Source organism: Cardiocondyla obscurior, linkage group LG01, assembly GCF_019399895.1.
Source record: "Cardiocondyla obscurior isolate alpha-2009 linkage group LG01, Cobs3.1, whole genome shotgun sequence".
Lineage (NCBI taxonomy): Eukaryota > Metazoa > Arthropoda > Insecta > Hymenoptera > Formicidae > Cardiocondyla > Cardiocondyla obscurior.
The window spans coordinates 1,405,709-1,421,502 of NC_091864.1; the positions used below are offsets into that span (position 1 = coordinate 1,405,709).

At 41.3% G+C, this 15,794-nt stretch overlaps 1 protein-coding gene across 2 annotated transcripts in view; it reads left to right on the forward strand.

The window, feature by feature from the left end:
• Nucleotides 1-15,794, forward strand: part of LOC139108133 (lachesin) — a 49,662-nt gene that overhangs the window by 27,202 nt on the left and 6,666 nt on the right. For both annotated transcript variants that reach the window (XM_070666208.1, XM_070666215.1), the window contains 2 exons: nt 11,888-12,134; nt 14,672-14,845. In XM_070666208.1, coding sequence (XP_070522309.1) covers nt 11,888-12,134; nt 14,672-14,845 — 421 coding nt within the window. The remainder of the gene's footprint in view (nt 1-11,887; nt 12,135-14,671; nt 14,846-15,794) is intronic.

Consider the following 15,794-nt stretch of genomic DNA (forward strand, 5'->3'; position numbering starts at 1 on the left):
GTAATCCCGCGGAAATAAATGGGTGGCCCCGGGGCTGCTTCTGGCAGATGTCAGCGTACCAATGTCTTTTTGCGCCGCCCTTACCCGCGATTCCTTATATTTTTCCGCGAGAACATTTTCCACCCGAAATAAGCGAACATGACGACACAAACGATTAAGAAAATAACCACCCATGCCGATTTTTATTAGAGAAATCGCGGGCTAAAGTGCCCGTTCCGTCGCGTTGCACCGAAACGTTCGTACCGTCCATGCGCAAATATATAAAAGTGTATTACCAGGTAACAAAAAGAACTGAACTTTGAGAGTCGAACGCAGTTACTTTATAAAAAATCGTACGTTTTGTCTTTACTTTAAATGGTTATTCAGCAATGTAATATAATAATAAATAGATAAAATAATATCAACTCCTTTTTGAACCCCGAGCATACAAAGAAGCTTAATTTAAAAATAGAACATCAGAAAAATTCAACTAATATTTATAACCCACGTAATATTTAAATCAGAAATGAATTTAACCGACAAAGAGAGGAGCAAAATTCACCCGAGGCTAAATCCAGAGAACGTAAGACTAATAAACTAAAACCTGGGGAACATCAAAAATTCTCGAATTTGCAGAACCAATATTATAACTTTGTTACACATATATAACTGCATGGTGAATTTTTACTGTATAATTTTACGTTATTACACTTGGCACAATGCGCATAGAATTTTTTTTATAGTAAAATAAACCGTTAGTACAGAACATCGAGATTATTTTTGTGCTTCGCGTTGAACCTCCGTGGAAACGGTGGAAAAATAAAGAGAGCAACAAAGCAGTGCAGCTGTAATATATTGACAGTAATTTGCAGCTCTAATATGCAAAGTGTATTCAATAAGCCATGCGTGAAACGCCTGCCGCTGGCACGTGCAAATGTTCATATTTAGGACGCAACATCGAAGCTGTCATTTCGTTCGCGACTTTCGTCATCGTGCCTATAACGCGCCGTACGCATTGATTAATTAGAGTTTAAAGTCGCGCCATAAGCGCACGAATAAACGCGGGGTATGGTTTAAACATTGCGCGTGGGATTCACTCCCTTCCCCCGGGAGTAAAGCTTTTACGTGCGATTAAATGCGTTAAAACTGACGCATTGTATCATTTCGCGTTACTACAGTCGTGGTTTTTAACCCCGCACGATCGTCCGCGAAACAAAATTCGATAACCGCAAATTTGTATGCGGACCGATCTTGCTATGTAATTTCGACGAGTGTAGTCTTTATCAACTGATCGCTAATTATAGCAACGTGGTATTACGCGAGATCGAACAAATTTTGCATAAATCGTTGTACTGTCTGACAAATAAAAATGAAAGACTCAATAAAGCTGAAAAATAATTTAAAATTAAATTTCGTTCGATGTCACGCAATATTAATTCAGAACACACATCGGTGATTTTTGCAAAACGCATTGCAACCATTAAGTGCGCAGAGACGGGAAACAATACGTAACAAAAAAAAAAAAAAATTAAATTACTTACTTGTTAGAACAATTCCACAAAACAATTAATACGTATCAAAAAAACAAATAATCGTGAAAGGATACGGTGAATATGGCAAATTTTTAAATGAAACTGATGAAATAAACGCAGAGCGTTTTTCCCGCAGTTGTAGTGCGGCGCGCAAATATAGAAAACGTTAAATAAAGCGAGAAAAAGGTTAATAATCACGGGCGTTTAAATTTCATTAAAAAAAAAGCCATGTCGATGCTATTATGTTTCGCGATTAAAGAGAAAAGTTAACAAGTCTCGACGGGCCCGTACATTTTAAGGACTTCTCGCGTTAAATAACGCTTCCGAGATGCTGAGTAATGTCTAAGCAGCTTAATTAAACGTTTGGATGATATAATACCCCCTCCCGATATTCGCAATACTGCCGCGGCGTTAATGTTCAGCCAGCGTAATTATCCTGTTTAATTTATTCTATAGCGTCTTGTAGTTTACGATTCAGTAATTCATTTGAAGCGCGAGATACGCGCCCGGATAACAACAATGCGCCTTCAACAATGCGAATCGCGAGCTTTCATGCGCGGATTATACACTATACTTCTACTCCACCCACGGTTCCTCTCTTTCCCTCTTTTTTTTTTTTTTTTACCGGGTCGTACGTAGTTTTACACAGGCGCAACAAAATCGAATACACTTCGCGGCTCGCCCAAAAACATACCGGGCCCTAGTTGTTTGCCGTACGCGTACGTTTGATAATTTTTTTTCTACGCGTACATCGCGTGTGTACACTACTTCTACGCAGCTCCATATCTTTCTAACACTATGCCCTATCGGCAAACACGATTCGCATATTTGAGCACCGTGGATAGATAGTAATAAGAGCGTTTTATGTAGAAAGAGTCGCACAAAAGTGTTGCAATAACATCACGCCTCTTAGCGAACAAATTGCGACGCCAGGCATTAAAGATAACTTCTTCCACATGCAAATGTCGCGAGATAATTCGAGTCGTTTCTAGTAAAATTTTTGCGTAATTTAAAATTTAAAACAAGCTTTAAACGAATTATATCCATAAGTAAAGAATATCATCATCGACACGTGCGGATATTTCCTTACATAAATAACGTGTTAAAAGAAAAATTATTAAAAACAACCGCGAGAGGGAAGAAACGAGCTTTAAATTCACTTAATTTCGCTTCATAACTTTAACTGTGCGGCTTTATCTAAATATAAATCGCGCTGAAACATTGCTTTCTCCGAGGCAGCGCGAAAAGTGGATAAGCAAAGGTTTACTCATCGCGTACGTGTTTGTATATAAAACATTAATGAAACACATGCACACACATGCAACTCGGGATTTAGTCTTTGTTGTAAAACGAAGCTGCAGGTATATAATTCATGCCGGTACATCCGACTTCGTCAATACATACTTAAAACTTCGCGATACTTTACTTCTTAGGCATTTAACAATTTATGGTTCGAAGCTTATATATGCATATATTGCTGTTTTCTTAAACATATTACCTAATTTTTAAAAAATTAACTTTATTTCAAATATTTTCAGTAATATAAATTAATAATTATTTTTTCTTTTCTTTTTTTCTTTTTTAATTTATATGCATATGTAAAGATATCGTATTTAATATGTATGTTTAAATATATCGTTAAAGAAAATCTAGTCAAGATTTGTTACTATTTGCATCAGACTTAAGTAAATATACATTCAGCTTGAAATGGCAAAGTTCAGTAGTTAAGACTGAAAACGATCAGACGGAATACGTAATTCTTGACTTGGCAAATTCTCTATGCCCTTCAGTCAAAGTTTCGGTTTTAGTGCATACGTAAATCCCAAAAATTCCTATTTATTTTATTGCCGAAAAATCCCGAGAAGCATATATAATAATAAAAGTGTGTAGAATAATTGATATTAATACAATATAATACTTCGCTATAATAAAGTCGCTTTTAAGAAGAAGAAAAAAATCCAAATTACTTACAGAATATACTCTTATCAGCATCTGATCCTTCTCTGATCCTTCCCTGATCCAGATCCTCGTCGCAAGCTCGTTTCGACGATTCCATTTACACAATACTGACTCTCACAGTTATCGCCTGCAACAATAAAATTTCGATCGTTACAAATCTTTAAAATATCATATCGGGTAAAATAATATATTCAGTAAAACAGGTAACGTTTCGCGAAAACGAATGTCGGGGAATCCTGATTAAATCACATGTACGTACGTACGTTCATGATACGTTATTAAATTCCGCGATAAGGAGCTCACCGCAGTCGTGGTACTAAATAATCGAGTGGCGACGGTGGTAGATTTGGAATTAATTCGTTTCCCGTGTTTCGCTATCGACAATTGCGAAACGATACTGTGACAGGGGTTGGAAAAGTAATATTAAAAAGGAACGTTGGATGCTAATCAATTTGTTGTACTCCAAAAATCTTTTATATGTTACAAAATATTATACATTCACCTGAAATGCTTTAGTTCATTGAGCTTTAACGAATGATTAATACAATTGATTGTTGATTCGTAATCTCTTACTACTCGACTTCGACGTTTCGAAAATTAATGCAATGACGAAAGATTTCGACGTGCCGCTGTATGCGCGAAATCCTTATCAGGTGGACGATAATTAACGAAATGCGGGATTAATCACGATTATACCTACTAATTAAAAACACGTCGCTCCGATTCGACCCGTTCCACGTTCGCGAGTGTAGGTCTCATTAATGATCGAAAAATTTGAACGCGATGCTAGTAATTTTATCTCGATATCGCGCAATACGACGTGGTTAATGAAATCGAGTTGAAGACTAATTAAGACGTGATAAACTGTTCGAAAATGCATGATCAGACTACGAATATACGTGCGATGCATTAAAATATTAAATATATATTGCGAAAAATTTGCCGTTCGCATTATTCGATCCGACGTTACATTGCGCTTTTAATTAAAAAATAATAGATAAATGATATTTAAATAAAAAAAAAAGCAGCGCGATGCATGTTCGAAGTATCGTTGGAGAAATGATCGTAGGTAAATTTCATAACGAGATAATAATTTGCATCCTTCGTACAATCTCCACTTCGATCGATCAAACTGCACGAATAAATTTACTTTGATAAATAGATTAATTTGTCTGTAATGTAAAATAATACGTATCAAAATCATTTTATATGACTTATGGCAAAATAAGTTTAAATTCAATTTTCAATATTATATAAAACGTAATAGAATATTTAAAAATTCAGAGAATAAATGTATATAAAATGTACGTAAAATTATAAAACAAATATATCTAATAAGTGGCTTAAAATTACAAAAATTATATTAATATACTTGGATATAACAAAATTCTGTATTGCGAAATTTGACACAAATTTTAAATCATTCAAGTGCTTCATAAAATGTTGTATAAAAATTTTTAATAAAAAATGTCTAAAAGTTCCATTATTAAATATTAATTTTAATTCTTTTTTTTTCAATAAATTTGTATGTATGTAATAACTTATGTATGTATGAACTTTAGTTCTTTTTTTTAACTAAAAAAGTAATTATATCTTATTTTAAAAGATTAAATTAATTATATGTAATAAAAAGAGAAATGGTATTAATATTTTCTTGTAACAAATATCGAATAAAACACAAATATCACATACAACAATCGCGAGACTGATAATGTTATCATAATTAATACAATAGTTGCAATAAATTATATTTAATATTTTCTTTTCAATTCACAAATTAATAAATAACTATAAGTCTTGAATAATTATCATAAAATTCATTTTCATCATTGAAATTGTAAAATATATTAAAATATATAATTACAAATGGAATTGTATATAAATTTACTAATGCAAGAGTTCTATGCAAAACGATCGTTTACTCAGTAACTACCACACGACTGTATAACCGGATCTGAATAACCGAAACCATTATACGTTTAATTTGGTGTTAATCGAGTATCCCGCCGTAAAAGTTTTATTCATCGAGTATTGTCAATTAGTAGGAAAGCCGATTGTAAAAAACGATTATAACGGAGCAAAAGGAAATGGAGGCAGCTACCGGCACAAAAGTGGGATCCTAAAAGCGTGCAATTTTCAAGAGATTATAAAACGCCTTTCGCGACAAGTAGATAAAAATTCGCGCGCGCGCGCACACAGCCTCACATGCACGCAACACACCGATCTGCGCTTTAACAGCGGCTCTTTCTCTCAGCGCTTTATCTTCGCGGAGTTCCTCAGTGTTTTCTTACTATTCTTGTGCTCGTCTCGACCGATCTTTCTAAAGCCTTCCACCTAAACGAAAAAAAGGCACCGACAAGCTTGAAGCTTTTAGTATCCGCGGCACCTTTTCAAGGAAGTAAAACGAGGCAAATCGCCGAGATGCAGGGCGGCTGAGACTCGCGTCTATCTCTTTTTTCCTCCCCCTTCCCCCCCTCGTTCTCCTACCTCCTTCCGCCACCCTTCCGTCGACGCGAAAGACGGATCAAGAAAAAAATGAACGGTGATACCTTCTGTGAGGTGTACGTGACGGCTCTGATCCCTTAAACGTTCTCATTTGCGCCATCGCGAAAGTCGAAACGCGCGCTCGAAAGAAATCAAAGCGATTCCGTCGTATTTCAATGCGAAGAGAGACGAAGCGGGATATTTGCGCCGTTTTCTCTCACCTTCTCGCTGCAATTTTGTATCTGAGATGCAACCAAGATTCTTATTAATTTTCTTTTTTTTTTTTTTTTCTTTTTATTGCGGACGTATCTAACAAACATACCGCGAATTTTCAAAGGCGCCTTCGCGTTTGATGGTGATGAATTTTAATTAACGGATTTATTTAATCGTCCGCCCGTAATTACGGATGCTGATTGGCTCGAGGCGGATTAAATCAATTCACCTAAGATCTATTATCGCGCAAGGGAAATAGGACGGACGAGCACACTTGGACCGAAACACAATGGCACATATCCGATAAACATAAATCCACGAAAGCTTCTCGATACCCGCGCATAATCCAATTACACTTGGGACGATCCATGCAAAATGAGGGAAGATCGGGATCGCAAATGAATGCGAGTACAGTAATATGAATAGCGACGTTTTGAGGAGCGTGTCGGGACGAATTTAGTTGCTTATGACGATTCATTTATCACCGTCAACCTTCTCCCTCGCGCGAGATATCGTCCTTTATAGTTGAGCGAAGTTGCAAGTTTACTAAGTCATATCTCACTGCCCGCTCAGGAGAATGTTCACTTCCTTATTGTTCAGTGAACTTAACGCGGGTTATGTAACGCAGTCGCGACAGAAACACTTCTTTCTTCCATCGTCGCGAAATGCAATCGCAATCGCGAAACGGAATCGCAATCGTAATCGCGAGACGTTTTATTGCTCATAATTTTGGTTCTAGCCCCGAGATATCGTTACCTACAATACAGTTTAATATGCGAAATCTTAATTCAGTTGAAAGGAACGAATTACACGCCATAATTAGTTAATTCTAGTTTAGCTGAAATTTACAAGCTTGTATAATACCGCCACAATTAAGGTCGCTACAATAACCGGGGATCGTTTTTGTCGAAGGGGAGTTATATACACTGTCCTCCTGTTTGCCAAGGAGGACCGGCAAGAACGATCTCGTCGCTCATCCCCTTGCCTTTTCTCCTTGGTACCAGCTACGTCATCGACAACGCGCGAGAAGAAGCCTTCGGTAACGACTATCTTTTTTTCGTTCCCGCAACCCCCGCTTCGTCCTGCAGCCTATTACTATATTCCGTCGGTTCCTGCCGGCGTTTCCATCAGCCATCGATGAATGAGAGCATTTTCGGGGATGCCGAAAACGGCGCGATCGGGGTGTGCTGGTGATGCAACCGTTGGCGCGGCAAAGGGAAATGTGAACGAGCACAACCGGACAGGCGGAAGGGAGGAGGAGTGCGAGTTGGCCGAAGTGGTGTTTCCCCAGGGTAAGCATGAGCATATACTTGCCCGGGGCTTATTCAGACAAATCGGTGATTGCTGCGGAGGCGAGCGAAAGGGTAGCTCGCCACCGCCGTCACCACCACCAGCGCCTCCACTAACACTAGCAGCATCAGTCGCGCATTACCTTCGCCATCAGCACGCCACACCGAGGTACTCTGGGCCGCAAATACGGCGCCGCTTGCCTTCGGCGCGACGATAGATACACCGAAATCCGCTGCGCTCGGCAGAGAGAGAGAAAGAGAGTGAGAGAGAAAGAGAGAGAGAGCGAGAGACCGAAAGAGACGAAGGGCTACATAGAAGAGGAACAGAGGCGGAAATGCCGGAGTAGAGAACGAGAAACACCGACATGCGGCGTAGGGATTGTCCGTGAGGTGGTGGACGAGAGAGAGGTGGGGGGGTGAGAAAGAGAGAAGACGAAAAGCGGAGAGAGCGCAGCCGGCTGAAGAGGAACTAGGGAGAGAGAAGAATGATTGTTTCCATGATTACAATGGAGAGAGGAGGGGAAAGGAGAAACGGCGAGATGGCCGGGCCGAGGGTGGCGGCCGCGGGTGAAGGGGTATGAGGGAGCAATCTCTTAGCGCTAACGTAGACTAGTGAGACAGGGTCTTTCGAAATATTACACTGTGGGGGGGGGGGAATACCGAGGGGTACCGCCACGCTGACGTGGACGTGCCTACCGGGGAATTTCGTAACCGCTCGAGTGGTGTGTGTCAACTATCGAGCCTCGAGTCCGGCGAGGTGTTTTTCCAGGAAAAATACTTTGCGCCTCGTTTGGACGGGCCAGGAAACGCGAGCAGGAGAGACTTTCAGCACTGAAGTGCTATGTAGCCGCCGGCACCGGTTCCGGACGATTCACAGAGGTAGATTTATACGCCGGCGACCGAGAAACGTAAGCCTTTAGATTCAAGGTGCTAATGCTCTTACAAAGGATAGCGGTGGAAATGGCGGTCGAGTCGGCCCCCGTCCAAGTAAGTATAGAACTCGTTTTTAATTTATCAGCCAGAGAGAGGAAGTCTTTCTCTACGTCTCTTCTTGTTGCAGCGAGCGCTTCTTGTTGTAACGAGACCGTGGAAAATCCCCGGATAAAAGCGCACCCTGAAACGAGGGTAACGCGAGCACGAACGTACGTACGTACGTACGAATAACTAGAGAAATAGTATTTCAGTTATTAAATTAAGGCGCACAATGAGACTGTGCACTCGGGAGAAGTAACTCTCGAACTGCGATGAAAAGAAGAAATCGTGTACGACGATTGGCGTGTAACATTCTATCAGGACAATCGGTTATCTCGCTAAAAGGACTCGAGCAGATTACGCATCGAATATCCTAGTTAATCTCGTTAAATTCAGCTTCGCGCGTAATCGCGATCTGCTGAGACAGATCAATCAAGCAATTACGTAGGTATTTGATAATTGTCGCGCGGATACAAATTATTTCATGCGTATCATCTGTTACATGGTATGTATGTACGAGCGTGAGTGTGGAAGTAGATACGTGCGCGCGCGTCCGTACATATTTCATTAGTTAATTCTAATTAGATTTTTTATAATTAATTAGTTTCGTACCTTTCATAAGTTGTATCTAAGTATTACTTGTTATTTATCTACATATTTAATTAAGGAAAACTTTCAAAACCGAAATGCTTTATGTACCAGGGGAAGATTTGCATCTCTAATTAATACTAAAGTCTCTTTGATGCAAAGGATTAACACTAAGCATATTGAACATCCATAACGAAAGCCGTCTTGACACGAATGCAATTTGCCGCGTTCATCTTTGAGTCGATAAAGTGCACGCTATAATGACCGACAATTTAAAATTTAAAACAAATAAAACATTAAAACAAGATACTCGTACAAAAGCATAAAAAAAGCGCCCATTGTGGAGTCTAAAAAATTTCCAGTTTACTGAAGAAATATTAAATATTGATTAATTTTAAACTGTTGATTTATCATATCGCGCATAATATGTAAATGTATAAATATTACAATAAAATCCTTAAAATAACATTCCGCTATGTGAATAAATATTAAATAACCGCAGAGAAAAATCGAATCAAAAGTATGAATTAAAAGATTAACAACCGAACGATGCTTCCTATTATTCGAATTATAATGAAGACGAAAGGTCGGAAGTAATGCAATTCTAAACGTGCAGCGAAATAGAAACCTCAGATTTATGTTTCATTAATTATCCTTCCGGATCGCGGATTACTTACTAGGAATAACCGTCGGTTTTCAGAATCGTGACCATGCAAAATGCCAAACTAAGCCGCCGTTTAAGTTCTCAAGAGCTTTTTATACGATAAGCATGCCGTCCCCGCAGAGAAGGCGAACGGCATTATTCCGGGATAGAATCGAACGAATCGTTATCTTCTTCGTAGAGATAATGACCCCACAGTCGGCGCCGATAATGCCCCTCCTTTCATAGAGAACAAACTGTTATTCCTCCGTGACAATGTACTTAAAGCGCCGTCGATTGTACTCGGATAAAGAAAGAAAGAATTCAAACGGCGACTTCCGTCATCGTTCAGTTTTCTCTCGTTTAACCCCTTTCCGCTTCTTCGATAGCTGAAGGCATTCCGTTTTTCGCGTAAATGCTCGCTCTTACCGGAAACTCGATTTATATTGAACTACTTGTACATCGATCCGATTAAACTATGCGGCACACGGCTTGCCTCTTTCCCATTACGACGATCACAAATAGCGCTGTTATTACACGAAGAAAGAACTTCTCTTTCCGTAGAAAATCATAACCAGCTTTTTAAAAAAATGAAAAAAATAATAATAATAAAATTAAAAATTTAATATTAAAAGAATAATTCATACCGAATTAATATAAAAATTAATATTGCTCGTATTTATTAATTTATGTCTATTACGTTTTATTGCCGATAAGGTTTGCGTCTTAATTTCATAATCGCCGTTCTGTACTAACGAATATTAAGTGGACGGTGCATCGGTCTCGACACATTAATGCGCGTCCTCAAGGCCAATTAACCCCGTTTTCACCGATCAACCCGCCGTCTGAGCTCGTCGCAGAGGTTGCGGGCAAGGTACCGCGCGTATCGCACAGGTGTATGAATAACACACGATCCCGGGCTGCGCCGCAGCACGTCATGTTACCGGCCGCACGCGTATGCCCGGAGGCGGTTATATGGGTCGCACAACAGTCACTTGAGATTAATTACCAAGTGCATCGTTAGAGATAATGCGACGAAGGCTGGCGGCGGTTAAGTGAAGCGATGGTACCCAGATACGACGTTAAATTGAACCTTTCGTCGCCGGTGATTCCTGCAATGCCGCCGCTAACCGCACACCGGCCCCGGCCTAACCCGGGGTGCAAGCCCGGCACAATATGCGTACTTGCCTAAAAGCAATTACTGCCGACGTGTACACGTGCACCCACACGCGCGCGAGGGGACCGCATACGTGTACACTTGACGATGGCGCGCGATATAATATTGTTCGGAGAGCATCTCGTTCATATTGGCTTCGTCAAGCCCGTAGCGGGACACGAGCGAAAGACGATGTCTGATGTTAATCTCCGTGTGCGGTTGCTGAATATCATTACCGGTTATTCGCTGCACTGTCCCGAGTTAATGGCCCGACTCGTCGGAAAGAAGCAAACGTATCCGACTATCCGCATTCTTTATGAGAGAGAGAGAGAGATAGAAATTTTCGTACCTCGTTGGAAAAATAGTTAACGTAGACTTTAATCCAAGTATTTGTCAGAGGAAACGGTTATTCGGTCGCGACTTCGATGTTTTTCTTTCATTTCTAATAGGGATGATCTTTGAGAAGCATTTGTAGCATTTAACAATATTCCTTAAGCGGATATTCCTGTTTCTCCGGTGCATCTACTTCACTAACCTTTCGAAAATAAAACAGACGTTCGCGCAATTCCATTAAAGTCACGTAAAAATAACATTCCACGACGGGGAAGATAACTTAAGCGACGTAACGCCATTTCTTCAATAGTGATCTCTCTTCTGTTACTTTAAAGCGGACAGATTATTTTCAAGTGTTGCAAAAAGCTTATGACCGATGATTCTTGTTGATTTCTATAGCAGAAGACTATTATTACTGTCTTCGCCACCGTACCTTTCTCCACAAAGAACACAATCGATATCAAATTGCGAAATTGTTATTAATTTAAACGATGACAAAAATGCTAGCGAAATATTTTGTACATCTGCACCGGTATTTGCGCGTCGTTACGGTAAAATAATTGATGAAATTGTTGCTGAAAATTTTCCGACGTTAAATTCTTAATGAAAATTTAATGGGAGAAATCAATATTCATTTGGCGACTCGCTAAAAAAAAAAAGGTATCAATCCGCCAGTAAATTTTTAACAAAAAAAAAAAAATTCATACATCTGCTATAAATACTTCTCGCGGATACTTCACAGGTGGGATGGTTACGCGCCGAGGATCAGACGATACTGTCAATGGGCGACCGCAAAGTCATTCAGTCGACGCGGTTCTTCGTCACCCTGGAGAACGCAAAGACAAAGAATCAGACGCAGTCGCGGGAGGACGAGGAGGCCACCTGGCAGCTGCATATTCGAGGGCTGAAGGAGGCCGATCGTGGCTGCTACATGTGCCAACTCAACACCAAGCCCATGTTAAGCCAGCTGGGATGCGTGGACGTCCTAGGTATGCCTAATTGCACGCGTTACGCCGCATTCCGGCCGACCAGGCCAGGTTTGTGGCCGTTAGCCGGAGACGTTCACGTACGCACGCACGCACGCACCGCGTTTCGATTAGGCCAGGCCGGGGCGTTAGGGCCGGAAAATATGCATGCCTCGCCGCCGGAGCGGCGCGTTTGAATAGGCCGCCGCATACATGCACGCGGATGCCGCCCAATAGCAGAACCCTCGTTACACGTGCTCGGGTGATAATGACGACGCGGGCACAATGCGTAAAGTGCAATCACGGTATTATATATCACGGCACGCAGCGCGCCAGCTCTGCGGGAAAGAGATTCCGTGAGCGCGACATTGACCGACTCGAAAAGCCCCGAAAATCCCGGCCCTCCGAAGTACCTTTTAATTCCAGGGACTTCCGCCCTCGACTCGCCCACGTTGAGTGAATTATTCGGGCGAACTTAATTTGCAACACGTGTTCCCGCCGGCGAAAGGATGTAATATCGATTCGGGGGAGTTAGTTTACAAGGAACATTATCGGTCATATAAGAAACGCCAACGGCCGTGCTTTAATTTATAGTTTAATTAAACGCGATAACGAAGTTCGAAAGTCTACCTGGCAGAAAGTCCGTCGGTGCGCGCTCGTCGACGTGTCAGCTGATGGATGCTCATACTTTGTGGCTCGCACGCAGACGTCGGGCGAAATTGTTTCCATCAAATTTGCATTATTTTCTTTAGCGTTAATTATATCGACGTAACGCCGCGCAACTTTAACACGGTTACTCCGCTCGGCTCGTGTCTCGGTAATGCGCTGGATGAAACATCCTCGGGGTCCCTTTGAATTCGATAGGTGCGTGCAGCTCGTCGTGCGCCGCTACGGCGTTATCGCGGAATATACGACTTTACTTTTATATCGAACCGCCCAGCTGGCTTGCGAATAATATCATATGCTTTGTACGCGAAGGGTGCATCGGGGGACGACCCGGGAATGCGTTCTATCGCGTGTACGCGCGCTCGTCGGACACCAAAAAGCGGTCTCTCGCTGCCGCCGAATGGAATGAAATTCCTTTACGTAGAAACACGAGAAAATGCCATCCTCCTTTTTTTTATTTTATTTTATTTTATTTTCCTCTCCCGTTGTTTCCCCTCGGTTCGTCTGCGCCTGGTGTACGTTACACCGCGACATACTTGTTCAACTTCGGATCATTGTAATTGAAACGAATCGAAACGGCTCTTCGAATTGGATGGAATTCCATTAGAAGAGCCATTCCCTGAGGAGGGACGTCCCGCCGATATTTCATTTCCGTCGAGTGTGACGGGAATGATTTCGAGATGACTTTTCGGTCGTCTTCGCCGGCTGCGTCCAGGCTAAATTGCGTTAGAACGAATGGCAATACCGATTCTTCACAGTGCACGTAACCTACGCTCGCGAAGATCCATCTCGGCCGACGGTGAGTCTCCTCCGAAGAGATCCGCATCTTCACGCGGAAGACACGGGACCGACCGCTTCATGCGACGCGCGATTTCGATCCCATTCGCGAATTGTTTCTGAGACAATGGCGCGTGATATCGGACGGAATTACGTCATAATCCTCGGACACGTGTTGAATTTGCGATAGATAGACGTGCGGTATCGAAAAATTCGTTTTATCCCGAGCGTAAAGCTGCCGCGCGGATGTAACGATCGGTGTACTTTACATCTCGCGTGCACACAATGCAGTTTAGAAACACGTGCTTGTTACCCAACTGTTTCATTTCATTTTTTTGCGTTATCGAGCTTTACACGCGCGCCCGACGTCCGATATAGTCGCCAAACGAAATGAGTTATGATACAAAATATTAATTTAAGAGTTTCGCGATTGCTTTTTTTTTTTTATCAAACGCAATTGAAATGTATGCGAAATTAATTTCCCGTGTTGCATTTTGCGAAACACGATCCCGCTGTACAGGGTACTTCAAAACACGCAGCGGTAAACGGGAGATTAATCTCGCGGAGGACACGCATAAGGAACCGGCGTTGGTAGAAGTATTCTTATTCTACAGTCGTAAATTTTTGACAACGTATTCTTTGCAGTCTCTATAATTCACCGTGATGTATGTGTTGCGTGGATTAGATAGCGCAACTATTCGCGAAATAATTCTTCCTTATCGTGGATACCTTTTGCCCAGCTTATCTTATTTTATTACGTATTTCCTCTTAGCTTTATTTTAACGTATTTGCATAGACACAACGTTCATACCTTCATATCTTATTCAACGATATGAGGACGATCGTATCGCGATGTATATTTTTTTTTCTTTTTTTTCTTTCAAATAAAAAATAAAATATGTACCAATAAAAACATTAAATAATTGTTAAAACAGAACAAGATTAATAAAGCTTTTGTAAATTAAAAATTCTGTACACGCGCGTAAACGAGTAACAATGAAAATTTAATTAAATAATAATTAAAAATGTAAGTTTGTATTATTTAAAAGTACCGCTGAAATGCGATTTTAAAGCTGTTGTTTTATCTGATAAAATGTTATTCGATCGCTTTGTCTCAGTCCCACCCGATATTCTGAGTTCTGGCACTTCGGACGGGGAGGTTTCCGTTCTCGAGGGTGAGAACGCCACGTTGTCGTGCAAGGCGTCCGGTCGGCCGCCGCCTCGCGTGTTCTGGCGACGCGAGAAAAGCGATTTCATACTCGTGAGAGGTGTCCACGATCCACTGATACAAGGTAAGACGCGACCTCTCAGAGGTCCGCGGGACTTTTCGATTTCCGTAATCATCATTCTCGTAACAATGACGCGGCAACGACACGCGAGACACGCATTTGTCCCGGAACGAAATTGTCTCCGCGAGGAAAACCGCAACGTGAATTAATTATTCCCGTACCTATTTACATTGTGCAACACTATTGTGTGCTTAATTGGGTATTTACCGCAGGTTTATGTTCGACAAAGGAAAGAAATACATTCATGTGGAATTTTGAATCGATCAAACATTTAAAATCTAAAATATATATAACGCAGATATCAAAAGAAATCCCTTTTAATATCTCGCAAACGCTTTAATACCTCCGCTCTTACATATTAGAATAATCCCGGCGAACCAGCGTGTCTCAATCAAATAGTCGAGCGTTTTAAGGGGATATGAAGACATCGTAAATTCGCACACGTAGGTGATTCCGATCGAAAGCAATTACGGCGGAACACGTTCCATCGAATAGAGATTAGTTTGTCCGCAATGACTTTCAATATCCTTCGGCCGCGTCTCGTTCCGCAGTATCTCGGGGAAGAGACCCCGCACTCCAGGAATTTTGTGAAGCCAACGGTCGGATCCCCCGAACAGATCGAACGGCAGAAAGAAATACTTGCAGCATCACGCGGGCGATTCGGCGCGGAATTAAACGAGTGCGCTTGTGCGACCATCGGCGTTTAATTGAAATGATTGACGTCACGCGCCGAAGAGACAAAATTTTTAGCAATTAATCGATTTTCGATGCAGCTCGATGCGCCCCGAAGAGCTGACAAAACATAATACACACTTTTACAACGCTTTCAAATGAAAGGCTTTTATAAATTTATTGTGTATTTCGGTTAAAGCTACAACAGTTATTTTCGGAGCCCCGCGACATTGTTCGGTGTTTAGATTAACCGAGATGTGAAAAAAACTTGACGCGCAAT